At 56.2% G+C, this 26,981-nt stretch overlaps 1 protein-coding gene across 1 annotated transcript; it reads right to left on the bottom strand.

Annotated features, from left to right (window-relative positions):
- Nucleotides 1-112: 112 nt before the first annotated feature.
- Nucleotides 113-26,981, bottom strand: SELENON (selenoprotein N). Its single transcript, XM_075909170.2, has 12 exons — nucleotides 26,781-26,981; nucleotides 21,004-21,121; nucleotides 19,993-20,123; nucleotides 19,124-19,336; nucleotides 17,649-17,773; nucleotides 16,133-16,270; nucleotides 14,216-14,297; nucleotides 12,668-12,856; nucleotides 11,410-11,515; nucleotides 10,537-10,649; nucleotides 9,310-9,411; nucleotides 113-6,338 (listed from the first exon to the last, which is right to left on the bottom strand). The coding sequence occupies exons 1-12, from the start codon at nucleotides 26,892-26,894 to the stop codon at nucleotides 6,168-6,170; spliced, it is 1,602 nt and encodes a 533-aa protein (XP_075765285.1). The 5' UTR covers nucleotides 26,895-26,981; the 3' UTR covers nucleotides 113-6,167.

Raw genomic sequence — 26,981 nt, 5'->3', positions numbered from 1 at the left:
AGTGCTGATGCCCCTTCCCTCATAACTATGCCAGCTACTCTTGTGTGTGCGCCCAGCCGTTTCAAACCTGCTGATTCAGTCAAACAGCAAACATCTCAAAATGACAAGCATGTATTTTCCAGATTTTTATTACAGGAAAAAAGTGAACTAAGCTGGTACAGCTGGTAAAATTGAGAACATTTCTCACAAAGATTACCTAGAAAGCTCACCCAGAACACTGAGCTAATGCCTAATGTAATGCTTTTTCTGTAGGTATGGCTAGTAACAAAGCCATAATCAGGTATTTAAATATGTAAAGCCATTTTAGAAAGAATGAGGATTTAGGGTGTTTTGTGCATACAATTTTCCACACTGACCTCTGTCTGTGTATTAGCTTATTACCAGTAACACCAGTAAAGTCTAGGGAACACATAATGGAGAAGAGTGTCAATGGTTAAGACAAGGTATGTACCTGATTTATAGACTGGCTGGTATTACCCAACAGAGTATTTCTTCTCTCCACCACACTAAATAGATAATCAATGACTAAGTAATCCTTGAGATCTCTCAAATGCAGCTACAGAAACTGTCCAGCATAGTCTGACTACAACTTTTTAAAATTAGTTACACACACATTAGAACTGAAACATTTACTTTGTAAAAAATACACTATTTGAGAACATTCACCTCTAAATGTGAATTGTCTCTAGGCAAGAGTACTAGGCGAAAATAAATTTTACACAAACTGATTAAAAAAACTCCCAGAGGGGGAAGAAATGAAATACTTTTTTTTCCTGAAATACTGTCAGAAATCAGCCCTGACCCATTTGCAATTTAAGATCAGACCGTCACAAAGCACAGATGATCAGGGAAAAAAATGCTTCTACTTCATCCTCTGTAGATATAGCAAAACCACCTATAAAAGCTTAGGAAGTATGTAGTAAAAATATGAAAAATGGCACATATTGAAAAAGTGTAAGACCCTGCTTTTGTTCAGAGTCCACCTCTCAAAATTAGATCGATGATTACACGAGTAAAAATAGCAATTTGTTCTTTTAGGCAGCATTACCGTTACAAGATTAATACTGGAATTAGACTCTTTGAGATTCATACAATAGCTTCTGAGCTGGAGTATACTGCTAATTTTTGGAGCAACAAGAATTCTTCCCACCATGCTTAATTTCTAATTAGTTGATTCCAATTTAGGTAGGAGAAATGCCTGTTTCAGTGTTGCAAGAGGAAAATGTAGCCAGTTTGGACAATGTTATGGATAACACAACATAGGTCTGGGTTTTGAAACTAATTTGGAAATGTCTTAGGCACTATCTGCCTTAGAGAACCATTGGTGTCATATTAATCAGCGTCAACCCGACTGTTCTAATTCTCATTAAGTCTAGACACACTCATGAGGCTGTGTCTACACTGGCGCGATCTTGTGCAAAAGCAGCCGCTCTTGCATAAAAACTTGCTGCCTGTCTACACCGTCCATGTGTTCTTGCGCAAGTAAACTGATGTTCTAATGTATGAAATCAGGGCTTCTTGCGTCAGAACTCTGCCGCTGCCGCTCAGGAATAAGCCATTTTCCGCAACTGTTCTTGTGCGAGAGGCTAGTGTAAACAGGCAACATGAATTTCTTGCGCAAGAATGTCCTATGGTTAAATGGCCGTCAGAGCTCTCTTGCGCAAGAGAGCGTCTACACTGACAAGGATGCTCTTGCGCAAAAGCACATGCCAGTGTAGACTCTCTCTTACACAACTACTTTAACACAAGAACTCTTGCGCTAAAGAGTTTTTGCGCACGATCACGCCAGTGTAGACGTAGCCTCAGTGTTGTACTAGTGGAAGGTTTTACCCTGCAGCCACGTGAATGCGGCACTTTGGCCTTTGTGAATGTATCCCAAAGTTCTCAACACTGCTTCCTGGTGAATTCTGGTTATCCTGCTGTGGTGACTGATGTGCTTTAGCACAACAGCGAGGGAAATGCTTTCACCAGTTGTATCGTACTACTGTGGTGAGACATTCCCATTGGCATGGTCTTTAGCACCAGCTGATGCAGCTCAGCCAGTAAACTATGAACTTAGGAGATTCCGAATAAGAGTACATAGCACTTCTCACGGATTTAACGCTACAGCCATGAGGAGACTCTAATGGAGACAGGACCCTGGAAAATGTATGTTTTAATCGCACTATTTTCATGCCTGGAGAAATAGAAAAGTCTCTAGCCTTTCCTCGGGAACCCTGCATTTCGATTCTGTAATTGCAAAGCTGGACAGAGGGAAGAGCATCTGATCTGATCTCCTTCCTCAGCCTAAAGATATCTACACTAGGGATGTCAAATCCTGTTTAATCAGTTAACTGGTTAAACGTTATGTTTAACTGGCTGACCAATTAAACCGGGCGAGCAGGGGGGAGGCTGTGCTGGAGTGTCCCCCCCCAACCACCACAGATGGGGGCTGTTCCATCTGGGCTTGTGCATCCCTGCCCACAGCATGCCTGGAGCCTGGGGGGGGGGGGCTCCTCCAGCCCCCACTGATTAACCATAGCCCACACCCATTATGGCTAAACATTCACAGCCCTAATTTATCCAAGGGATGGTTGGACCGTTAATGCCCCTGATTAAAGTGCTTTTAATTACATCAAGTTTTGAAACTCCCCAAAGTCTGGGTCTAGGCTAAGCCCAGGATTTCCAAAGGGTGCTAAGTGAAAAAAAACTGCAGCCTGAGCCAGCAGACTCCCTTTAACACGGGGGGGGGAAGGGGGGGCTAAGCCAGCTGCACTGTGGTCACAGTTCTTCTTGGTCAGACGATGCCGTTTACACAGCGGACAGGGCTTACCGTCACAACCGCCAGCAAAGATGCTGCCAAGCCGGAGTCTGTAATGCACGTCCAGAGTTTCAAGATGCTAGCAGGAGCCCACACAACAGTTAGAAAGCTGATACAGGGAGACATCTCCCGGGTAAGCAAGAGGAGCTTTTTGTCATGGATTACACACTCCGCGAAGGAAGGAAAACGAGAGACTCAAATAGTTCAGGGCGTTGGGGGCGGGTTTTGTATTTGGTCCCTGGAGTGTGATTTGAACTAAAATGTGCTTCAGAGAGCAGAAAAGGGGACAACAGCCCTGTTGTTTGCCAGCAGCAATTGATTGCTTTTAATTGTTTACCACTGATGCTCCGTCTCTTCTGACCTACCAACAGGAATGTGCACTAAAATCCAGCTGCCACAAAAGTAATTGTTTATGACGACTGCAATGCAGTGATACTATTTTAAAATGTTCACACACACAGATGAACACAATCAACATGGCTTTTGTAAAGGCAAATCATGCCTCGCCAATCTATCAGACTTCTCTGAGGGGATAACAAACGTATGGATAAGCACGATCTAGTGAATATAGTGTTCTTGGACTTTGGGAAAGCTTTTGATGAGGTCCGTCACCAAAGGCTCTTAAGAAAGCCAACCAGTCATGGGTAAAGAGGGAAGGCCATCTTGTGGATTGGTAACTGGTTAAAAGACAGGAAACAAAGGGTAGGAATAAAAAGTCAGTTTTCAGAATGGAGAGAGGTAAAAACTGGGGTCTCCCAAGGTATGTCTACACAGCAAAGTTATTTCGGGATACCAGAGGTCTTTTGAACGTGTCTGCTGTTTCAAAATAAAGCGGACGCGCTATTTCACCATCCCTGTAAACCTCATCGTACGAGGAGTAAGGGGTGGCTCGAAATAGCACTGTATGTCGAAATTTGGCATTGTGTAGACAGCACCAAATGACAAAATGAGCTACGCAATTTGCGTCCCTTATTTCGAGTTTCGGGTGCTATGTAGACGCACCCCCAGGAACCTGTAATGGGACCAGTGCTGTGATCTGGAAAAGCGGGGAAACAGTGAAGTGGCAAAGTCTACAGAGAACACAAAACTGCTCACAAGAGGTAAGTCCAAAGCAGACTGAAGAGTTGCAAAGGGATCTCACAAAACTGGGTGACTGAACAACAAAATGGCAGATTAAATTCAGTGTTGATAAATGCACATTTTGAAAACAATGCTAACTGTGCACACACAACCATGGGATCTAAATTAGCCGTTACCGCTCAAGAGAGATCTTGAAGCCATCAAGTCTAATTCTTTGAAACCATCCGCCCAATGTAAAGCAGCACTCAAAAAAGCAAGTAGAATGTTCGAGACCATTAGGAAAGGGTTAGATAATAAGACAACACAGATCATCATGCCACTGTATAAATCCAGGGTGCGCCCACGCCATGAATAGTGCGCACACTTCTAATCCCCCATCTCAAAACAGAGATATTAGCAATGGAATGGTTCAGAAAAGGGCCATAATGTGAGTAAGGAGATAAAACCAGCTGGGGACTGGTCAGCTTGGAAAAGAGACGAGTAACGGGGATATGACCGAGGTCTCTACGACTGCGAATGGTGTGGAGGGAGTGAACATGGAAGTGTTATTTACCCCTTTGCATAAGAACGAGGGGGTCACCAATTAAATGACTAGGCAGCAGGTTTAAATCAAACACAAATCCTCACAATGCACAGACACAGCCTGTGGACCAAGACTATAACAGGGTTCAAAACAGAATTAGAGAATTTTATAGAGGAGAGGTCCAAGGATGCAACCCCATGCTTGGGTGTCCTTAAACCTCTAAAGACCAGATGCTGGACCAGACAATGGGATGGATCACTTGATAACTGCCTTGGTTTTTCAGTCCCTCTGAAAGATCTGGCATTGGCCATTGCTGGAAGATGGGGCAGTGGGCGAGATGGACCACCGTTCTGACCCAGTATAGCCACTCTTGTGCAAAATCCAGCGTTATCCTATCACTGGTAACAGCTGCGTTTTGTGAGCTCAGCTTCGTCTCTATGTTCTTAACTAAATGTCACCCCCACTTTTAAGCCATGTTATATTTGTATAAAGTAAGTGATAATACTCGGGATGGTTAGAGACGAAGGATCAAAAGTATTTTGTCTGGGCAAGTTCTCCTTCATTTGTTGCACTTGGAAAATTCTCAGGTGCAGCTTTCAAAGCAGTTAGTAAAAAGAAAACAAACACACTTTTCAGTTTTACCGGAGGCAACCTGCAGGAAACACTATGAGCCTCCCATTTCAAAAGAAACGTTTGCATTTTGCTTCTGAAGGAGGACTGGGTGATTCATTTCCATGATGCCAATTGGAAATGTGGAAAGAAAATAAATCTGGGCAGTAGCATGTTGTGATCATACAGGAAATGGGAGAACTTTTGGATGACCCTGGCACGTCAGGTCCAGGTCCAGGTCCAGGTCCAGGTCCGGGACGTCTCACGGAATGAAAACTCGCAAGGCGCTGACCAACATTGAAGACACATTTGTTGATCAATTTCCCACGGCCAATAGCACCATAACAATTTCATAATCCCCCTTTAAGGCAAAATCTTGAATCAATAAAACGGGTGTTATACCAGGCCACAAAGCACAACCAAGACGGGCTCTAGCAGACCTGGGAGTGGATTATTTCCAGCCATGAAGGCTCTCGAGTTGCAACAACCTACCTTCAGATAGACACATGGTCAGCAAAGGTCTTCTAGCAGATGGTGAGTTGCTACAGTGGCCGGATAGCCAGCTCCACAACCCAGGAGCACAATACACACCAGTTTATAGACCAGAGTCAACACCCTGAATTGCACGGAGAAGCCAAGAGAACTGGTGTGGTTTGCAAAATGCTGGTAGGAAGCATTCTGCGCTGCAGAGCCAGTCCCGCAAGGCTGTCACACAGAGTAGTACTTAGCGTGAGCGCCGACCTTCATTGGGACTACTGCACCGTGCTGCTCATCAAGAGTCATGGGGGCAGAAACGAGGCCCTGGATAACCAGCATTTCTAGGGTTCAGTCAATGTAGCTATCGGATGGTGCAGCCTTTTTACTGAAGTCAGAAAACAAGAGGGCTGCTAACAGACCAGACTTTGAGACATCGCCACAGAGTTCGCATTTCAGCTTCGAAATCAAAGTATTTTAGCTCCTGCAGAAGTCCTCTAAACGCAAAAGGACAAGGTAAGTGAAGTATTAAAAAGATGGATTCTAGAATCAAGACTCCAGACCTAGAATCTTCTACGCTTCAGTACCAGGGCCATGTCCATGCTGTAGATTAGGACCAATTCCCTTAATCAAAGGGACTCTACGGTCTTTGGCCACCACTGCTGGGCGTCCCCCACCCTCTTAGGTCTGCAGGAATGGTTTGGCTCTTTGCAGCCCTTCCTTCAGGAACTGGAGGTAGGTTGCAGTGGAAGGATCTTCAAAATTGGAGGAGAAACTAAAGATGCTGCTCTCAACTTCTTCAGGCTTCATAGAAGTAATGTCCAGGAAATAGTTGGCATTGATATGGTGAATCTGGGAAAGCAAAGGAGGTGCACGTTGGCAGGACAGCTTACCAGGAACATGCACCATCCAGTGCATTAGCCTACAGCCGTCCAGTACCTGGTTCGCCCTTCACCTCAACTCCCAGGTGTCCCCGGGGGCGGGGCCGGAGAGAGTCACTCAGCCCTGCACCTCCCCTGCAGCCAGAGGTGACTCAGCCGGCAGGCAGAACAGAAGGGTTAGTGGTTTGCAGGGACACAGTGCAGCACAGACTGGTCGGCACAGGACCCAGGAGCTGTCAGTCAACCCAGCTTGAGGAGAGGGGGCTCAGGGCCCTGTCTGCAGGCAGCCCCGCCTCCCCCTTTGGCTGGCTTCCCGGACCAAAGGGGTCACCTGGTCACACCCCCTCTCAGACTCAGGCTGATGGGCTGCGTTCGCTCTCAGTGAATCATACCTGCAAGTCCCATCCCCCTCTGAACAGCAGAGCAGTGCCCAGGGAAACTGAGGCACGCATGCGGGGCCCACGGCAGGACAGCAGGAGTCACCCATAACACAACAAAGCAAGCAGCGGGAACGCAACCCCCCACATCGTCACACTACACAACAAAGCAAGCAGCGTGACACACAACCCCCATGTCATCACACTACACAACAAAGCAAGCAGCGTGACACACAACCCCCACATCATCACACTACACAACAAAGCAAGCAGCGTGACACACAACCCCCACGTCGTCACACTACACAACAAAGCAAGCAGCGGGAACGCAACCCCCACGTCGTCACACTACACAACAAAGCAAGCAGCGGGAACGCAACCCCCACGTCGTCACACCACACAACAAAGCAAGCAGCGGGAACGCAACCCCCACGTCGTCACACCACACAACAAAGCAAGCAGCGGGAACGCAACCCCCACGTCGTCACACCACACAACAAAGCAAGCAGAGGGAATGCAACCCCCACGTCGTCACACCACACAACAAAGCAAGCAGCGGGAACGCAACCCCCACGTCGTCACACCACACAACAAAGCAAGCAGAGGGAATGCAACCCCCACGTCGTCACACTACACAACAAAGCAAGCAGCGTGACACACAACCCCCACGTCATCACACTACACAACAAAGCAAGCAGCGGGAATGCAACCCCCACGTCGTCACACCACACAACAAAGCAAGCAGCGTGACACACAACCCCCACGTCGTCACACTACACAACAAAGCAAGCAGCGGGAATGCAACCCCCACGTCGTCACACCACACAACAAAGCAAGCAGCGTGACACACAACCCCCACGTCGTCACACTACACAACAAAGCAAGCAGCGGGAATGCAAACCCCACGTCGTCACACCACACAACAAAGCAAGCAGCGGGAACGCAACCCCCACGTCGTCACACCACACAACAAAGCAAGCAGCGGGAACGCAACCCCCACGTCGTCACACCACACAACAAAGCAAGCAGCGGGAACGCAACCCCCACGTCGTCACACCACACAACAAAGCAAGCAGCGGGAACGCAACCCCCACGTCGTCACACCACACAACAAAGCAAGCAGCGGGAACGCAACCCCCACGTCGTCACACCACACAACAAAGCAAGCAGAGGGAATGCAACCCCCACGTCGTCACACTACACAACAAAGCAAGCAGAGGGAATGCAACCCCCACGTCGTCACACCACACAACAAAGCAAGCAGAGGGAATGCAACCCCCACGTCGTCACACCACACAACAAAGCAAGCAGCGCGACACACAACCCCCACGTCGTCACACCACACAACAAAGCAAGCAGCGCGACACACAACCCCCACGTCGTCACACCAGGTTCTCCAAGTGCTTTGTAACTGTTAATGAATGAAGCCTCCGAACCCCCGTGGGCGGGAAGGCAGAGATGCTCCCATTTCACAGATGGGAACGGGGGGACCAAATGATTCATGGCCAAGTTTTCAAGGGTGCTGAGGACCCGCAGCTCCCATCCACCACCGTGGGGGTGGGGTCGCTCGGTACTTCTGAGAACATCAGGCCCTGGGTCCTTTGGGCAGGACCACACACACAGGAGCCCTGCGGCAGAGCCAGGAAAAGCTCCCGGATCCCAGTTAACTCCAGGGAGCCTGGGAGGCATTTTCAACATGCGCCTCGATACGGTGACACCACGTCTCCCCCCAGGCGTCCAAGGGTTAACTCAGTCCTGGGGCTGCAGACGGGGTGTGGACGTCGCAGCTGCCAATACTGAGCCAAGCCCAGCGTCTGGTCAGCCCAAGTAAGAGACAGTGGCCCCAAAGCCGAGCGACAAGCCCAAAGGACGGGGCGGGGCGGAGATCGCTGCTGGGACCCGCTGTTCAGAGACACAGGGCCAGGCAGGAGCATCTGGGGTGTGGAGGAGTGGAGCACGCGGGCTGCACACGCAATAGCCACTAGGCAGGCGGGCTGCAGCGCCCTGGGGCCAGGCAGGAGCCGATGCTGGGAGCCTGCGTGCCTGGCGAGCAGCCATCAGGGAGCCCAGCCAATGCCGCAGCAGCGGGGAATTGAGTAGTGAGCAGACAGGTGCCGTTAAAGCAGGCAGGCTGGACACAGGACTGGGAGGGAGGAACTGACAGGCCCTGAGATCAGGTCCTGGTGACGGACCAGAACTCGAGGACTCAGTTTCCCCATCAGTAAAACAGCGCTATTTGCCAATTCTCCTCTGGCTCCTGCAGGAGCATGCTGGGCGCTTGGCGGGTGCAGCTGTGAGCTGCAGGGGGTGCAGGTTTGCTGCGTCCCAGGACAAGCAGCGCTGTGCGAATGCTCAGTCGGGAAGGGAAGATCCTGGGCACTTAGTGCCCACAAGTGGCTGCGCTGGCTCGTGTCACCCCGCAGCCCTTGGCCAGCCCAAGACGAAGGGTCACGTCGCTGTGAGTGCCCAGCATGCGCCAGGCGGTTTGCAGGCACTTCCCCGAGACGCCTGGGGGGCAAGGAGGGGGAGGGGAGAGGCAGGGCCCAAACCCAGCCCCAGACGTACCACTGTGCCGTTGGGAAGGCAGATCATCATCTCCACGGGGAAGTTGTATTTCTCCAGATGCAGGGCGGCCAGCTGGCTGGAGAATTTATCTTGTCTCCTGGCCTGCAAAAGGGGCCCCAAAAGAGCGTGTGTGGGCATCACGGCTACCGGCCCGGAGCAAGAGCAATGCAAGATGCCCGTGGGGGCAGGGACGGGGCAGTGGATGCCAGGCCGAACAGCTGTTCAACAGCCGCCACGTAAACACAGGGGCTTGGGTTTTCTCTGCCCAACTGCCTATTGCAGTCAGGACACCCCACTCGACTCTGCCCCGTCCCCGGCTAGCCAATACCCCACACTGCAGGCGGCCAGTGGCCTCGGGACGCGCTGTTCCGGAGCCTGGCTCGCGGCGCCCGGCCGTGCAGCACGAGCAGAGTGGAGAGTAACGGGCTGGGGAACAGACACCACTTGCGATCCGTGTCAGGGTCGGCTCCCCCCAGCCAGACAGGACGCGCCACCGCGCCGAGGGGTGCACAGAAGATGCCTATCCGGTGACACCGCGGCTGTTTCAAGGGAGACTCCGGCGCCGTTCCTGGGTTCATCTCCATCAGTGCCTGGTTTTAGTCCCGCAAAAGGAGCCTAAGACCCCTGGAGACAGACCCTCTCCCAGATCTGCAGAGCAGGCACAGCAACCCCCTCCCTCCAGCAGAGCACCCCAAGTCAGCCTGCAGGGAGCCCCAGGAGTTCTCCCTCCAGCCAGGCCCATGAGGGCAGCCCCCACAGAGCTAGTGAGGGGCCAAGGTGCTGGTGTCCAGAGAGAGACTCAAGTTGATAATGCAAAGCCCTGTCTGCACGGACATCACCTGTCAGCTGCTTCTCCAGCCCCTCCCGGCGCCTGTCTAGACCCCGAGTGACGCTACGGGCATTTATCTGCACAGCACCACCCTCCCGGGGCTGGGGGGTAGGGCTTTGGTCAGGACAGCGGCACAGCCCTGCCCACGCGAGCCTGCTGAGGGACAGGGGACCCCTCAGTCTCTAACACCCAAAGGCATAGGCAGAGGCATTATACCCACTTCACAGATAGGCAGTGTGAGGCTCAGAGCCTGAGGGAACGGAACCCAAACGTCTGCAGCCCCTTGGCCACCAGCCCATCCTCCTGTAAATTCTCCAGGCCCCAGGACCAGGGCGGTCAAGCGGGTCCCTTTCCCCAGCACTAGACGCAAGGCAGCAGGAGGCTCCGAAGACGCTCACCTGTAGCTCTTCCAGCTCCTTCACCAGAGACCAGCTGCTGACGAAGCTCTCGTTCAGCAGAGCGAGGACGGGCGAACTTTCCAGGACCGTCTCCCGGAGAGTCCGCCCCGAACCTGGCCCGGGATGACAGAGAGAGGGGGAGGAAGGGCTAGTTTGCCGAGCTGCCTGGCACTGCTGTGCTGGTAACTGGGGTGTGGATGCTTTGCCGGCTGGGGGCTGCCTTGGCAGCCTGCATGGGACCCCCCAGCAGGGCACAAGGAGTTTGACGTGGCCCTGAACAAGGACAGGAGCGTTTTGCTGCACCCACCAGGCAGCTTTAGGCCATTTCCTGTTTGCAGGGCAGGTGGGCTGCTCCCAGAGTAACGTAACCAGCGCCGACTGCAGCCAGCTTCCCCTTTAGCAGGGACACGCAGGCTGCAGCAGCAGGGGGCCAGCCGTGTGCCCAGAGGGGCTCGCTGCACTCTGGGAGGGTAGGGCTCGTGCCCCCAGCCTCGCAGCAGAGTGGGTGCCAGGCAGTGGGCTCGGGGGGAGCAGCGGTTCCCACCACTCTGCACAGGCGCGAGGCTGCAAGGTGCCGGGCAGGACGGCTGCAGCCCGGGCCCCTCCCGTGACATCGGTCAGAAAAACAGAGGGGCCGAAGCACCCGCCTTAGCCCGAGCGCCAAGCCTGCCCCACGACCAGCGCGCTCTGCATGGGGGGCGGGGACAGGCTGCAGGGCTCCAGCACAGCCACTCTGGGTCAAGCCATCTACTCCACGAGCCCCTGCAGCTGGCTCCCCCGCAGCCAGTGGCCCTGGGGAAGCCATTTCTTTGCTGGCCGGGGGGGGGGCTTGGCTGCTCTCGCAGGGTCCCCGGAAGGGCGGCAGCAGCTCACCTCAGCAGGACTGGTCGTCCAAGGCGCCCCACAGCAGGATGGAGTGCACCAGCTTCTTTTCGGCTTTCGCCCTCTCGAAGGCCTGCGTGAAGGGAAGGTAGGAAACCTGCAAGCAGAGAGCTGGTTGTAGACGCTGCCGCCCCGGGGCCACAGCGGGGCGCAGAGACGCTGCCGCTCCGCGTCCAGACACGGCCACTGGGCCCCGGCACCACTACGACGCTCAGCCCCCTCCGGCCTTTCCCCGAAGCGTCTGCCACCGGACTCCAGCCCCCAGTCGTCGGGGAGCCCTGCGCAGGCCCCAGCTCTGCAGGTATCCGCACGTCTGCAGGGTTCGGATATCCGCATCTGCGCCCCGGCAGCTAGCCAGCCTGGCCCGGCTCTGGATCGGCGCGGGGCTCTTCCCACTCACTAGTGACTGCGCCGGCATTCCCGGCTCTCCAGGACTCTCACCCGCAGGAAAGGAGAGGCCTTCCCTCTGGTGCGGGGAGGGGGAAAAGGGGGGGTTTGAAGTGCCAGGAGTTCCCCCCGCCCATGGGCTGTTACAGAGCTGGTGCTGGTGCACAGTTGTGCGCTCTCTGCGCCCAGCCAGGCCTGTGGCATCGGGCCCAGGAACAGGTGTTCGAAAAGGGGCTGTGGTCAGAAAGGCTGCTCACACGTCGCCACGGCGACCCTGCGGCAAGCCGGCTCCACACGCTCACGGGCCCTTTCGCGCCCTCTGAGAACCTCCTGAAACATTTGCTCCAAAGGACCCTTTTCCCGCCACCGCTCCCACGTCCCGGCCAGGCAGCAGCCACCTGCTTTAGCTGCCGCTGGCGCATTAAGTCACTCGGGCCCCCCGTGCTACAGTCGCTTGTCATCGCATGACCCCGCGCTGCCCGTGGGCCGTGCGTTAAGACAGCCGTGCAGCGTTTAGCTGGGGAAAAAGCAACCACCGCTATTCACCTCTCCAAATAGCCCCAGTGGCTACCGCTGGAGCATGAGAGAGCAGGCCTCTCTTCTGGCCTCTGCCACTGGCTCCCTGCGTGGCCCTGGTCAACTTCTCCGACTGTCCCCCTCCCCTGGCCCCAAATGTAAACGGGACTCATGCGCTTAGCTCACACTGAAGGGCCTGAACCGGATTCAGTCAAGTCCAAGGCTGGAAGTGCTAGAGGTGTGGAATATTAATGGCTCTACAAGCCACGGACAGGTGCACACCGGTGGAGGGCCCCCTCCAAACCACATGCTGAAGCAGCCATGGGGGGGGGGGGAAGTGTCTTACCTTCTTAAACGGGTACATGGCCACCTCTAGTTTCTGGGCTGCCTCCTCCCAACTCATCTCCTGCTGCCAGCGTATCTCCTCAAAGACAAACTGAACCGGCTCCCCCGCCGGGTCCCTGCTGTCCAGCACGTTGCCGTTTTCGTCGTGAATGACGGAAGGGATGGACGGCCCCGAAGATTCCAATTCCATCTACACGACAAGGCCAGAGAGCTCCGGTCCGAGAAGCGACATTTGTAGCTCCCTCCCCTAAAGGGCAGGCCCATGCCCAGGACAAAGACATTCACTACGGGAGAAAGTCGATCTGAGATACGCAACTGCAGCTGTGTGACTAGCGTAGCTGGAGTCGCCGTGCCTTAGCTCGACTTCCTGCAGCGTCCCCACGGTGGGAGGTCAACGGGAGAAACTCTCCCGTCCTCACTCATTGTGACCCCGCAGAGTACTGGAGTCAGTGGGGGCGCGATCAGCGGTTGATTTAGTGGGTCTTTACTAGACCCTCTAAATCGAACCCTGGGAGATTGATCTCCCATTCGCACCCGAGTGATTTAAATGAAAACAAGGTAGATTGTCCCTTTGATTTGTATTCCCTGGGGCCTCACTGAGTCTGCTCCGTATGTGCACAAGTGGGATGGATCTCCTGAGCTTACTGGCTCCCCTCCAGGGATGGCTCTGTGCCGGTCTGGGTGGGAAATGCATCACACACACATTCACCTTGTTACGCTGCAGCACAGTTTGTGTGTGACGATATTCCATGCTGGGGCACCTGACAGCCACGTAGTCCCTCGGATTGGTCAAGTTTCCAGTAACAGGCTTGTGCTTTGCCCAGGCAGCAGCGATCCCTCTAACAGTTCCCTCTCATGTGCGGAATGAATTTTGTTATTCGCACCAATATGGGGGTGACATCTGGCATCACCTTCATACTGGTGCACATAAAAAAATTCATGTGGGGGTGGGGCCAAGGAGTCCGAAGCGTGGGAGTGGGCTCAGAGCTGTGGCAGAAGGTGGGGTGCAGGCTCTGGGGCGGGGCTGAGGCAGAAGGTTCTGTTCCATGTGGTTTTGGGCCTGGTCACAACACTGTTATTTGTCATTATTTGGGAGGGAAAAAACCATTTCAAAGAAAATCAGAATCGCCAGTCCCAGGCCTCCAAAAGTCACAGGCCCCCTCAGCCCCAGTTATTAGCTTTTTAAACGATTAATTCTAAGCCAGATCGATTTTGCGGTTTTTTATTCGCTCTCTGGGTTCAGGCTCCCAAGTTCTTCCTCCACAGCCACGTGGGCCACAAAAGGACTTGAATTTTAATGCCCAGATTCCAGTGTCATCACATGACCCCAGGAGCTCAGGGCTCAAGAAGAACCACTCGCTACTGTGAGCAGCGTGATAAAAACAATGAGTTAGGACCATGGGGCACAGGGCCCGCCAGGCACCCTGGAGACACCCGGGTCACCAGGTGAAAAACCAACAGCGACAGCGGGGGGGCGGGGGGAGGGGAGGGGGAGCTGCCTGTCTCCTAGATGCTGCGCGCACACAAAGAGGAGCGAGTTACTACACACCTGAGGTAAGTAACCTATATCCACTTCCATGCTGCTGCTTTCACTAGCCCCGTACAGCCATTCCATGTCGACGTTGAGCGACCTGGCGGGAGAAGCCAGCACGCGCCGTCAGAGCCTCTTCAACATCCGTGCGGACGAACGAGCTTTGCACTCGGTAACTCAACTAGAGTCACCGCTCCCTGAACGCCCCCACCCCAACGCCGGACTCAGGACCAGCGCCCTGGCGCTGCCGAGCACGGGCCCAGCAGGCCTGGTTCCCACCGAAGGGCCAGGGTCTAAGCCTGTGATTCCCAACCTTTTTCCCATGGAGGAACCCCTAAAATAATTTTTCATATCCCGAGGAACCCCTACCTATGAAAACGTTGACAGCGGGACGCGCAATGCAATTACTGCTAAATTATTGTAAAGAAAATGTATCTGGAAAGAGCTGTTATATATTTATATATAGTCAGCCTACACTGTAAGAAAAAAAGGTTATTTATTGATTCCACAATTTCTTGCGGAACCCGACGATGGTCGGGGGAACCCTGCTTGGGAAACACTGGTCTAAGCGCCTGCCCGACAGGATGCAGGGCGAGGCAGAGTCATGCATGAGCTTGGGCGGGGGGGGGGGGATGTTCGTGTCCCCTCTAACTGAGCACTTGGGGAGTCCATCCCTGTCGAACGTTTCTTTGCAAACAGCTCCCAGAGGGAGCCCACTGCCCGAACCATCAGTCACCAGGTAACGCCACCCAGAGTTCCCATTCAAACCCCTGCTGCTCCAGCAAAAATGGAGCTTTTATCTCCTGAAATGCTTCCAGCCCCTTGCTGGACGGAAATAACCAGCGAGTGTAAATCTCTGGCCTTTGAAATAGCAAGCGAGTCACACTCGGCTCGACTGCGCACACCAGGGATCTCTGGGGGTTTCTCCCCCGCCCCAGATGTTCCAAACTGCCACAAGAGGGGACTGCCGGGTTCCGTGTGGGTATCTAGTCCACAAATCAGAGCCTTGGATAAGCCGAGTGGTTTCAGTGGCTGCATTGAAAAGCATCCAGCGGCTGTAACTACGGGCTCGCTCAGCTTTAGCGAGGAGAGTCGAGCCTCTTCCATTTTTATTTACAAGGGGATCATTGCAAAATGGAAATCGCCCGGAGGTGTGTACCGTCACCCAGGCACTGCATGATCCGTCTGGGGATTTCGGCAGCCCTGCTACATCTGCAGTGGTCTTTACAGCAGCCTCTCCTCTATTTGCCACCTAAGACCTCCCCGGGGCGCTTTCAAGGGTAGCTAGCAACACGTTCCTCAGGAACAGAGGCTGGCAGCAGCACAGGCAAGGAAGATGATAACAATATAGCTTGTAACTTTCATGCAACGTTTTCCGAGGACTTTACGGAACACTAATTGAGTCTCCCGCCCGTGTTGGAGAAATTCCTTATTTCACAGCCACAGAAGTTGGCAAAAAACAAACCAAGCAACCCAAGTCACTCCAAGTCTCTGACAGAGCCAGGAACAGAGTCTAACTCTCCTGGGTCCCAGTCCCACGTTACAGTGAAATCGGATACAGAGTAGTAACCACGAGGTAATTGACGTGCCCTTTGGAGCAGACACACGGTTACTGGGAATCAGAGCGTGGGCGCCAGGGTGCCAATTCACACGCAGACACAGATTCCAGTCTGAGTGTGTGTGGGGGGGTCATCTCATTTCCCCGTGCTCTGATTCCCCCGCATGACAGGGACAGCGATACCTGGCTCAAAGAGGCAAATCTTGGTTTCAGGAGTCAATGCCCTGTGGTATCGCCTGCCAGACGTTCCTGTAGGCACAAGGAGCAGCCCGAGATCCGGGACACGCAGGGAAACTGGCGCGTCACTCGTGCCCCGGTTTCCAATGCGTCCCCGCTCTTTGCTCAGCGAGCACCAAGGGAAGAGACACGGCCCCTACCTCTTGTTGGGCACAAAGAGCTTGAACTCTCGGACGTGGGAGGAGTCTCTGGAGAGGACGATGTGGCCTGTGAACTGGGCAGGGGAAAACCAGAAGGGGAAATCCGGGGGCTCGTTCAGCTGGAACTCGGCGTGGATCCTGAAACAGGAACAGGATCAGCAGGGTCAGACGGGCCAGGTGCTAGTCACCTTGTTTCACGCGCGTCTGGGGCACTCCGATCAAGGGTGCCGGAACATCGGTAGGGATAGGGGCCCCACCAGTGCCAGAATCAGGGGGCCTGGGGCAATGCCCCCCATTTTTAACATGGGTGTAGCTTTGGGGGCCACACTGTCCCCCCAAACTGCAAGCCTCGGGCAGACACGAAGAGGTGGCGGTAGGGGTGGCACGTTGCTGCCCCCCAGCAGTGCTGCTCTAGAACCGCCCCCCCAACTGCACCCACGTTCAAAGGGGAAGGTGTGGCCCCCGGCTCTCCTGGGTCTGGTGCTTACAAGAACCGTCTGCAAGACAAACCAGCCACAAGCGCTCTGCCAGGGCCACCCATGGGTGGGTGCCCCGGGGCCTCCGGGCCGTCACCGCTGCTCCCCCAGCAGCAACAGTGGCGGGAAGCCGGCACAGCGCGGTCCAGGTGGGCTGGGCACCAGAGGATAGTCCCAGCCCCGCCCCCTTCTGCCTGAGGCTCCGCCCTTTCCAGGGGCAGAACTGAGCCCCTCCCACCTTGCCCAGGCCGGGTAATGTCTGTCACCAGCCCTGCGCCCTTCTCGGGACATCGGTTTGAGAGACCAGCTCCGGCCTCCCCAGAGGCCTTTGCTTAGCCCTGGAGGGGGGTGGGAGTGAGGGCTTGTTTACAGGGCAATCGCATCTCATGCCCCATCAGCTCAGGCAAAAGCAGAAGTTTCAGCTCCAGCCACAGAGCTGCCAAGAGGAGACACGTTCAAAGCCACTTCCTGCTTCGCCCTTAGCCACAGGGCGTGGCGGGGAGCAGACTCACTTGCATGGGGGGGGGGGAGGGGGAATTCTGGGTCTGCTGTCAGCTGGCCTTGCCAATATTTGCCCCTCCCGCTCCCCAGATCTCATGCAGTCTGAGTAAACCCCCAGCCTGGGGCAAGGTCATGACCCCTGTTCTGGACAACCCCTTTTGTGGTTTTCTTCCACCCCCACGACATGAACATCACTGACAGGCTTGCTGTGAAAGTCCCAGCCAGCCCCCCCCCCCACACACACACTTCATTAGTTGCTTTTAGGGTTGCCAGGTGTCGGGTTTTGAACCGGACAGTCCAGTATTTGAGCTTTCTGTTCGGGAAACAAATCGAGAAACTAGAACTGTTGGGTATTTTCTAACGAGGATGCACTGTCGATTGTGAGGTCATGGCGAGTGTGTCCGGTATTTCTGCTGAAACCATCTGGCCACCCTGGCTTGCTTTGATGCTATTTTGCATGGTGGGAGTCAAATTTAAACCGCACCAATCCCCTTCCACCGCCCCTCCCAGTCCCAGAGCACCAGCTGGGAGGCGCTTACCTGAGCGCGATCAGGTAGTAGAACTCACTGATCGCCTGGACACAGGCCACTGCTCCTTGAGGGGCAAAGCGAGTTTTGACAAACGGACGGGGGTGGAACATGCTCAAGAGCTTGTGGATTAGGATCTAGGGAAAGAATCGGAGAAGTAGGGAAAAACCCGGCAGCGCAATGGCCTTTGATGTGGGGCCTCAGCGACGCCGACATTGCAAGTCTGCTCCCTACGCGGGCAGGATGAAACAATGCCCGTGACTAGGAGCTGGCAAACAATTCTCAGCTGCCATTTTTGCCTCCCTGCGAGGATGGAATCCCACCGCCTCGCAAACAGATCCCATGCCCGGCAGCGTACTAGCCCCCGTCTTCAGACACTCGCTATTTCCTGAGCCCGGCAGCCGAGTACCGCAAACGGACTGGATCCCAGGCTGCGCGTGACACTGATACGGGGGACGCGACGTGGTTTGCAGCTGGAAGTGAGCACAGACGCCAGCCACGGAAAGGTGCTGAGCGTGGCAGGACTGACGCCTGCCCGAACACCCTGCGGGCAGAGCCTTTCCCACCTGATTTTACAGCCCCAACGCAAGAATCTCTTGCTGGGGGGAGGGTACATGAGGCCACCGTGTGGCAAAGCACAGTAATTCCACACAATCATTACAGACGGGAGCGGAGAATCTTCCTCAATGAGGGTTTTGTTATTTCAAAATGTCGCGTAGGTGGCCTGGCCGTTGTTGCCATCCCCTGCTGCCCTGGATCTTCTCGGCTTTGCTCTCATGTGAAAGGCGTCTCCTTTAGGAGCTCCCCTAGCACTGCCCAGGGGTGTCCATTTAGGGAGACGTGACACCCGAGAACCGTGGCCACACCAGCGAGGTTTTGGGCAGTTTCCACCGTTACTAAAGCTCAGTCTAGTCGCTACGTCACATCCTCCCCAGGGCGCCTCCTCCACGCTTCTCGGCCACTGGCTCCTTCTTCCTCTCCTCTGCAGTGCAGGCTACACAGACCGCCCCGCCACGTGCACGCTGGGGCCCCGCCCAAACCAGAGCCCCTGGAGATGTCTCGCAGAGCCCGGGGCTCCGCAGAGCACAGTTTGAGAAACACTGGACTAGGCTGCCCCTTGATATACTTTTTACCCACTGCCTTTTCTTGTCCGGCCCCCCCCCAATTTTCCCTTCTTCCACCCCCCTCCCGTCTCTCCTATTTATTTTGGTCCTAGACATCCAACACTCCGGCCATCTGAAGAGGTGGGCCGCGCCCACGAAAGCCCCCGATCCATCGACACGTTTGGTGAGTCTATAAAGTGCTACCAGACCGCGTGTTGTTTTTTCAGTTTACATGTTTAGTTTGTGAGAGCTCACAGCCCAAGGGGACACTGGCCACATGCTGCTCATTACACTGAGACAACTACACAATTGATACTGTGGAAGCATCTGTTACAAGCCAGCCACCCGAGGGAGATCCTGGCTCTTACTGAGGGAGGCTCCTACCTCTTTGCCCTTGGGGGCGGGCGGGTAGAAGCGGTTGTTGGAAAGGTAGCCGGTGAAGATGTTGAGTTCACTTGGGATTATCCACCAGGGATCACCAAGTTCTAGTTTATTCTTTGGGGGTAGAAACGCTTTGAACTGCTTGGCAGACATCACGCTCACAGGGGTGGCCGGGGCTGTCCAGTTCCGTAGGCCAGACAGGGCGACATGAGAAATCTGCAAAGAGAACCACGTGTCAGAACCAGCTAACGAGCTGTAGCAACATTTAAAAGGTTTGTTCTACAGGAGGCAGACGGCAACGAACCTCGGCACAGAGGTCAGATTCTGGGGTGAGAAAAAGTGGCACTAGATTCAAATTCCACCCACAACCAAGTGCCACTCAAAATCCCACACCAGCGGGAAGGCCCAGCTAAAAATAACCAGCAGTGAAAACATTTGCTCACCCCAGTACTTGGACTCGATAGCAATAAATGGCAAGGAAATGATTACATACAAGGCAGAGATTGCTACACACCAGAGTTAACACCTCATTGAGAAAACGGGGGTAATTTACACAGCTATAGTTTCAAACGGCATTGCAGATTCCACTAGAAAACAATGCACCAGGTCACCTGCAGAAGGTTTTCTTCACATTCACATGAGCTGGAAGTTTAGATGTATTTTTTTAAATGTTTAAATGCTGAGTAAACTGGCGATGCCACCAGTAAAAATGCCCAACCAATCCACCGACAGCCTCAGCAGGATCTCTACTCCCAGAGGGAACAGCTAACATAATAAGCACGATATGCCACTCCTGTGGGTAGTTACAGCCCCTAGTACCACTGCATGGGAATTTGGGGTTTCCAGTCATACATGTCACGCAGGATACCTACTCCTAGGAAACCATCTTTGCTCTTTGTCATGGTTTCGAGGAGCAGGGGCTGGAATTTAGCGACGATCGATAGCGTCTCCCCATTGGGATCCAGCGTCTCTTCCTCTTCAAAGTCAGAGACAGGAGTGACACCTGAACAGAACACAGGGAAATGATCATACGTGTATAACAGTCTAACGTGCAAGTTCTTGGTACCTCACACCCATCCTTATGCTGCACGTTACAGCTCTTAGCAACAGAAGTGAAACCTGCCGGCTACTTGAGTTAAAGAAGAATCTCCCCTTAACTGATAGCAGTATAAAGTCCATGACACACAGCTGAACAGTTTGTGTTGCGTCCAGCAGGGGCAGGATACACAATCTGGCCACTTCATGATATTATGAGAAAGGCTGCAATTCATTCCCTCCTGCATGTTACGTGGACATCAAACACAGTAAGCCAGGCACGTGGGCAGCCTCTCAGGAGAGATTCCAGTGCTGCCCAGCTGATTAACAGCGCACCCTCAGCTCAGTTTTGTTTCTACTGGTGGTGCACATCGGCACATGCCTCAGTGCACACAACAAAATTTAATCTGCACATGGACGCCCGAGATTAGCGGGAACACTGGTCACCAGGTTTCACTCAGATAGGCACAGCTGAGAACCATTTGGTACATGTCGAGCCTGCATGACAAACTTCTGCAGCCAGAGGAAATCTGAATGAACTAGCTCAGGCCAAGTCAGAGCTGAGCTAAATCCGCTGCATCCAACCCTTCCAAATCCCCTTTAAGCCCTGGACAAAGTAACTTATGTACTTTACTAGTCCAACAATGGGCGCTTCCGTCTTATAAAAATGCTTTGTGCGACTGCGGTGTCTGGTGCATCAGCCTTTGCAAAAAAAAACCACTGACAGCTTTGCAGCCCCTCGCTGTGTCAATCAGCCCTAAGACCAGCACAAACACAGATAACGAGCCATCGAGCACATGCAGCGCTGGGACCGTCCTGACAGCTGACCTTCCCAGGTGCACACCCACCTGTTAATTTCTCTGCTATTGGCTTGAACTCCTCAGGGCTGATGTACAGATCCTTGTCAGTGTCCAGAGAAGAGAAGAGAAACAGCCCCTCGTTCCCCAGAGACTTCAAGGCCGTCTCCTGGTTTGGAAAGCAGAGAGGCAGGTAGGAATTAATGCAGATGTTTTACTAGGCCCCCATCAGCTCTCCAGTTGCTAGGCCCCCTGCCCAGCTGCAAACAAAGCCATCAGTGCGCTGTGGGTGCCAGGGAGCAATCACGCGAGGATTCCCCGTTGGGATCCCTTCCTCGGGGGCACCCGGCATGGGCAGCGGGATGGACCGTTGGTCTGAGCCAGCCTGGCTGCTCTGATGTTCTTCACCACCACAGCGCCGGGCCTGGGAACGGTTTCCATGGACGCGTTAAACCCACATCTGGCCAACCCCCCCCATTTGTTCCGCTTCGCCTGCTCTCTTGGCGCGTCTTTGCCCAGGGAACGTGTCCCCTCCAAGAGCTGCCAGCCGTGGATATCCGCGAGGGGCCTGGGCTGCGGGGGCGCCGTGACGGCGTCCGGACGAGGCGACTCACGGAACCGGCCAGCGCGGCGGGAGCGGCGAGCGCCGAACGCAGATGATCCAGACGTTGCCAGGGCCTGGGCGGAAGGGTCCCCGTTCGCAGGGCGCAGAGGAAGCGAACTGGGCCCTTGCGTTGCTCCCTCTGCCAGATCAACGCTTACATTCCAGCCCAGCTCAACCCGCACTCACCTCCCACATCACCCCAGCAAACGGGGGCTAGACCAGCGCCTCCAGCTGGCTGCTCCCGGCGGGGAGAGGTGCCTGGGGCCTACTCCGATTCTGCCCTCAATGGCGCTGAACCTTGGGGAGTGGGTCATCATCGGCACTCTGGGCCTCAGTTTCCCCTGGCAGACTCTGACCCTCCCAAGAGCAGCCTGCGCCCTGTGGGATGAGCTCCAGCAGCGCTGAGACCAGCGGGTGCCGCTCAAACCCAATTCCCCCGCGGAGCAGACCGTGCCGCCCGCAGAGCCCAGGAGAGAGCCCGGTGGGGAGGTCAGACAAATCCTAGCCCTCTGCCAGGCTGCAGCAGATCCACGGTCGCCCGCCCCGCATGGCTTCACAGGCAGGGAAGAGAGCCCCCCGGTCCAGCCCGAACCCTCCAGGGGGCTAAGGACCCAGCATCGTGCGGGGCTCCCCTCCCCGCCCCCATCAGCCTGCCCCGAGCGTGGGCTCCCCTCCCCGCCCCCATCAGCCTGCCCCGAGCGTGGGCTCCCCTCCCCTCCCCCATCAGCCTGCCCCGAGCGTGGGCTCCCCTCCCCGCCCCCATCAGCCTGCCCCGAGCGTGGGCTCCCCTCCCCTCCCCCATCAGCCTGCCCCGAGCGTGGGCTCCCCTCCCCGCCCCCATCAGCCTGCCCCGAGCGTGGGCTCCCCTCCCCGCCCCCATCAGCCTGCCCCGAGCGTGGGCTCCCCTCCCCGCCCCCATCAGCCTGCCCCGAGCGTGGGCTCCCCTCCCCTCCCCCATCAGCCTGCCCCGAGCGTGGGCTCCCCTCCCCGCCCCCATCAGCCTGCCCCGAGCGTGGGCTCCCCTCCCCGCCCCCATCAGCCTGCCCCGAGCGTGGGCTCCCCTCCCCGCCCCCATCAGCCTGCCCCGAGCGTGGGCTCCCCTCCCCTCCCCCATCAGCCTGCCCCGAGCGTGGGCTCCCCTCCCCTCCCCTCCCCCATCAGCCTGCCCCGAGCGTGGGCTCCCCTCCCCTCCCCCATCAGCCTGCCCCGAGCGTGGGCTCGCCTCCTGTCCGCATCTCTCAGTGCTGGGCGGCCTGCGTGCAGCCCCCGGGGTCGTGTGTGGGGCTGGGACTGTTGCCCACACACCAGGTTCTGCTGGTTTCCGCCTGCAGAGGTTGTTTCCTACCAACCAGTGCTACTGAAGTGCCAGACACAAGGCAAGGGCATGTGCAGTAGGGATGTAAAAGCTCGTTTAGTTGGGCCACAGGGCTGGAGCAGTTGGCGGGCAGCGAGGGTGACCGGGAAGCCTCACCGGTTCAGGGCACGGCTTCCCAGGTAACCATGAACGTCCCTGACGGGCAGCGAGAGGGCGCTGACCTGTCCGTGGATCTGCCAAAACGCGGAGTCCCGGGCACCCTGGAGACGAACCGACTTATTGGGGCAGAAGCTTTCGTGGGTCAAAACCGCTGTGGGTGAGACATCTGACGAAACGGTCTGACCCACAAAAGCGCCTGTTGGTCTCTCAGGTGCCCCAGGACGCCGCGTCCTTTTCACATTGACCGCGAGCTCCCCCCTCATCCAACGCGCTGCCCCGGCGCAGTCGGCTCGCACCACAAACTCCAGGGACACAAGCACAGGAGCAAAACGACCCTCTCCAGGGAGGCCGTCTGGGTTCCGACGATCTTGCAGCCACAAGGCTAGTTCCCCCATCGCCGGTCCGTCCCATGGCCCCTCTCCAGTCTCTGGTCCTCTCTCCCATGGGCTCTCCGGAGGGATCCCATTCCGAGCGCGCCAGCTGGGCCTTTTCGCGGGTGAGGCCTTGGCTTCCAACGCTGCGCTGAGCAGCCTCTCTGTGGGGTTTGTGGGGCCCCAGGCAGGACGCTGGGAGTGCGGCCCGGGCCCGGCCGGTGGATGGTGAATACTCAGCAGTGCAGGACCCCGAGGAATTTGCCTTGCTCGCCCTGCCCTACAGCCGGGCCTGCTCTTTGGCCTCCGCCCCCTCCAACAGGCCAGGCCAGTCTTGCCCCATGCCGAGGGACGGAAATCTGTCCCAGCCAGATCTGAGGAAGTGGGTCCATGAAAGCTCATCACCTAATAAACCATCTTGTTAGTCTTTAAAGTGCTGCACGGTCCTGTCTTTTGTGGCAGCTGCACCAGACTAACACGGCTGCATCTCTGTCACTGTCCCAGCCAGTGCGACACAGAGAGCTCGATACAGACGTCTGCTGTGACGCCTGGCCGGTGCGAGGGGGATGGTGTGTGTGGGGGGGACTCGAGAATGAATTCCTCTCGAGGGGTAAGAGCCAACGTGTGCTCAGCACCGGATCCCAAACATCTGTCCCATGAGACACGCCGGGGACCCGTCCAGGCAGCCAGTGCTGGGCAGCAGGAGAGTTTCCTAGAAAATTAAGGACTAACCCTAGAACCGCAGCAAAGCGGAAAGCAAGGAACCACGGCTGCGCATGACCACGGACTCCTGGCCCAGCTGCTACCGATTCGGACCAGGCAACCCTCGACTCCGACACTCGCTCAGTAAACAGGGATGTAAAACCAGTCAACCGACTACAGAGAAGGGCGGGTGGGGGTCACAGCGGCCCCCAGGCCACAGGCAGGGGCTGCTCCAGCCCAGCCAGAGCAGCTCCCATCCGCAGAGCAGCCCCCTGCCCACGGCAGGCAGGAAGCTGCTGAAGCCTCCACCGATTGGTTACACATTCCCCTCCCTACTGTGACGGACCCTTTTCCAGGCAACACTCCGGCCGTCCATCAGTTCCGCACAAAGCTGGTTCCATCGGAACAAGGGGATCGACAGGCACCCAGCACAGATGCTGCAGCTCCATGTTGCTCACCCCCATCACCTCCAAACAGGGGCGGGGCCCAGGGCAGCACAATATCGCGGGAGACAATATCGTGCCCCACTGGAGACAACAACCCGCCCAGGGAACGGGGCTCTCTGTAGAGCGCGAGTCAGGCCCGAAGGCCGAGGGATGGAAAGCCGAAGGGAAAGAGAAACTGGCTTTTGCCTTTCCATAGTGCACGTGTTAAATCAAGCCAAAAAACGGCCCCTAGGGTTGGTTATTTTTACCTCAGCAAGATTAGGAGCAAGAACGTTTTGCTGAAGGGGTGAAGAGCCGGCGCTTTCTCAGTCCTCAGATGTAATGTTAGGAGGGAGCCGAGTCTTCACAAAAAACGGTTCCTCCCACGTGTTTGTCACCCCTGTGAATTGGACAGGCGCCGACAAAGGAAAAGCCTAAAGCACAGGTTTAAAGAGTCTGAATGGAAAAACTCTCCCAGCTGTTTGGATTTCAATCTCTTCTCTTGCAGTGCCCAGTCCAGTCTGTTTGCCTGTGGTCCCCTGACTCCTTCAGCAAGAGCAGAGCAGATGAGACCTGCTCTGTCCTGTGTAAACACAGTCAGAGAAAAGAGTTCTAAAACCAGAAATCCTCTCAGATCCTCTGCGTGTCTCCTACAACCGCAGCGAAGAGCAGACATGTTTGCCTGTACAGCCACCTTGACAGAATGCTGAGGACAAAATGGACTTGATGCATGAGGGAGGCCAAAAAGGATTTTTTTCAAGTTCACCATTTGCTCTTTTATCATTGAAATATCCGGAATTTGCAGTCTGGTCTTTGCTGGAGGTTTTCCGACATGTCAGTGTGAGGTTTTCCCATCTTAAATGAGAAGTCAGGGGTGGGAAGGAGGAGAAGAATCTTGCACAAAGATGACCCTTTGCCAAGGATCATGTTAGGCATTTGAGTTACATAATTATTAAAACTAAAACAAGTTTTAAGTCAGTCAGAGTAGCCACTCAGCTTCCGAGCAGAGCAGAGCTGAATTTCTAGTGTACAAAAAGGTTTAAAAGAAATTCAGATCTTCCTAAACACAGAACAAAGCATCAAGAGGGCCCAGAAGCTCCTTTTCCCTTCCGAGGTCACTTGAACATTAGCTCAAAGGATTTTAACCCAATAGGAACCGAGGCCAGGCAATGGCAACATGAGCCTCCACCCCCACCCCGCCTCTCTCTGCTCCTCTCCCGGTGTGCACCCCTTCCCCCAAGCCCTCTCCCCTAAGGGCTGCGGCCTTGGGGATCGCCGGGGGGCCTGGCACAGGGTGGGAGCAGGGGTCAGGCCTTGCGGCAGCAGGAGCCATGGGAAGCGGAGTGACGCAGCAGCCTGCTCCGCTCCCCTGACATCTCGCAGGTCAGTCTGGTCGCTGCGAGGGCGGGAGCCCAACCCTGCTGCTGGCCCCAGCCCACCCAAGGCCCCACGGGCTCACTTGAGCACGGGGCTGTCCCAGCTAGAGGCGGTCACCACAGGGCCCGGTGCGGCCGCCCCGAACGGGGCTATGGATGGGACGGCTCCGCACACCCCTCGCCCGGGTCACAGGGTGTGCCAGCGGCAGGGCGGAGCTAGCAGGTGGGGGGGCAGCCACGGGGGGGGACCTACCGCCCTCTTGGAGCCACAGCCAGAGGGGGGTGCCCGTGGGCCTGCTGGGAGGACGGACTGGCCCTGGCCCTGGCCCTAAAGTAAGTTGAGTCTGAGACCCCAGCTGTGGCCCGTGGCGCGCACCACGGCGGCACCCTGAGCGCGCCAGCTCCTTGGGGCCGGCGCACGGTGCGTTTGGGCAGCACCTAGCGCGGGGCCCGGGCCAGGCGCAGCGCGAAGCGCCCCGGCACCTTCCACCATCCGGGCTGCGCCCCGCCGCGCTCCATCCCGGCTGGCGGGGAACCGGAGTCGGGCTGATTTCAGGAGGGGCCCCCCGCGGCCAGGCTGGGACGGGGGCACCGAGAAGGCCGGGGGAGGGTCGCACAACGGGCTCGGGGGGACGGGAAATCTCGCACGGAAGAGCCAGAGTCCGCGGGCACCGGGACGAGTCAGCAAAGCGCGAGAGTCCGGGGAGCCCCCAGACCCCCCCGGGAAAGGCGGCCCCCCCCGCCCGCAGCCAGAGCCCCCCCCAGCCGAGCCCCCCCCCCCCCCCGCCCGCAGCCAGAGCCCCCCGCCCCCCCGCCCGCAGCCAGAGCCCCCCGGCCCGGGCCGGTCTCCCCGCGCCCATCACCGACCCCCCGTACCTGGCGCCGGGCCAGCGCGTCCCGATGCTGCTTCACCGCGAGCAGCGCGGCCAGCAGGGCCAGGGCCAGGGCCAGGCGGGGCAGCCGCGGCGCGGGGCCCGGGGGCTCGGCCATGCCCGCTGCTCCGCCCGGCTCCCCGCTCCGCCGGGCCGCGCTGGGGGCGGCGTCAAAGGGCCCGGGCGGGGCCGATTGTCGGGCCCG

This window comes from Pelodiscus sinensis, chromosome 26 (assembly GCF_052426305.1).
Source record: "Pelodiscus sinensis isolate ZL-2025 chromosome 26, ASM5242630v1, whole genome shotgun sequence".
In the NCBI taxonomy this organism is placed as follows: domain Eukaryota; kingdom Metazoa; phylum Chordata; order Testudines; family Trionychidae; genus Pelodiscus; species Pelodiscus sinensis.
Note: the sequence above shows the minus strand (reverse complement) of the source record. Positions and strands in the feature narration are given on the sequence as shown.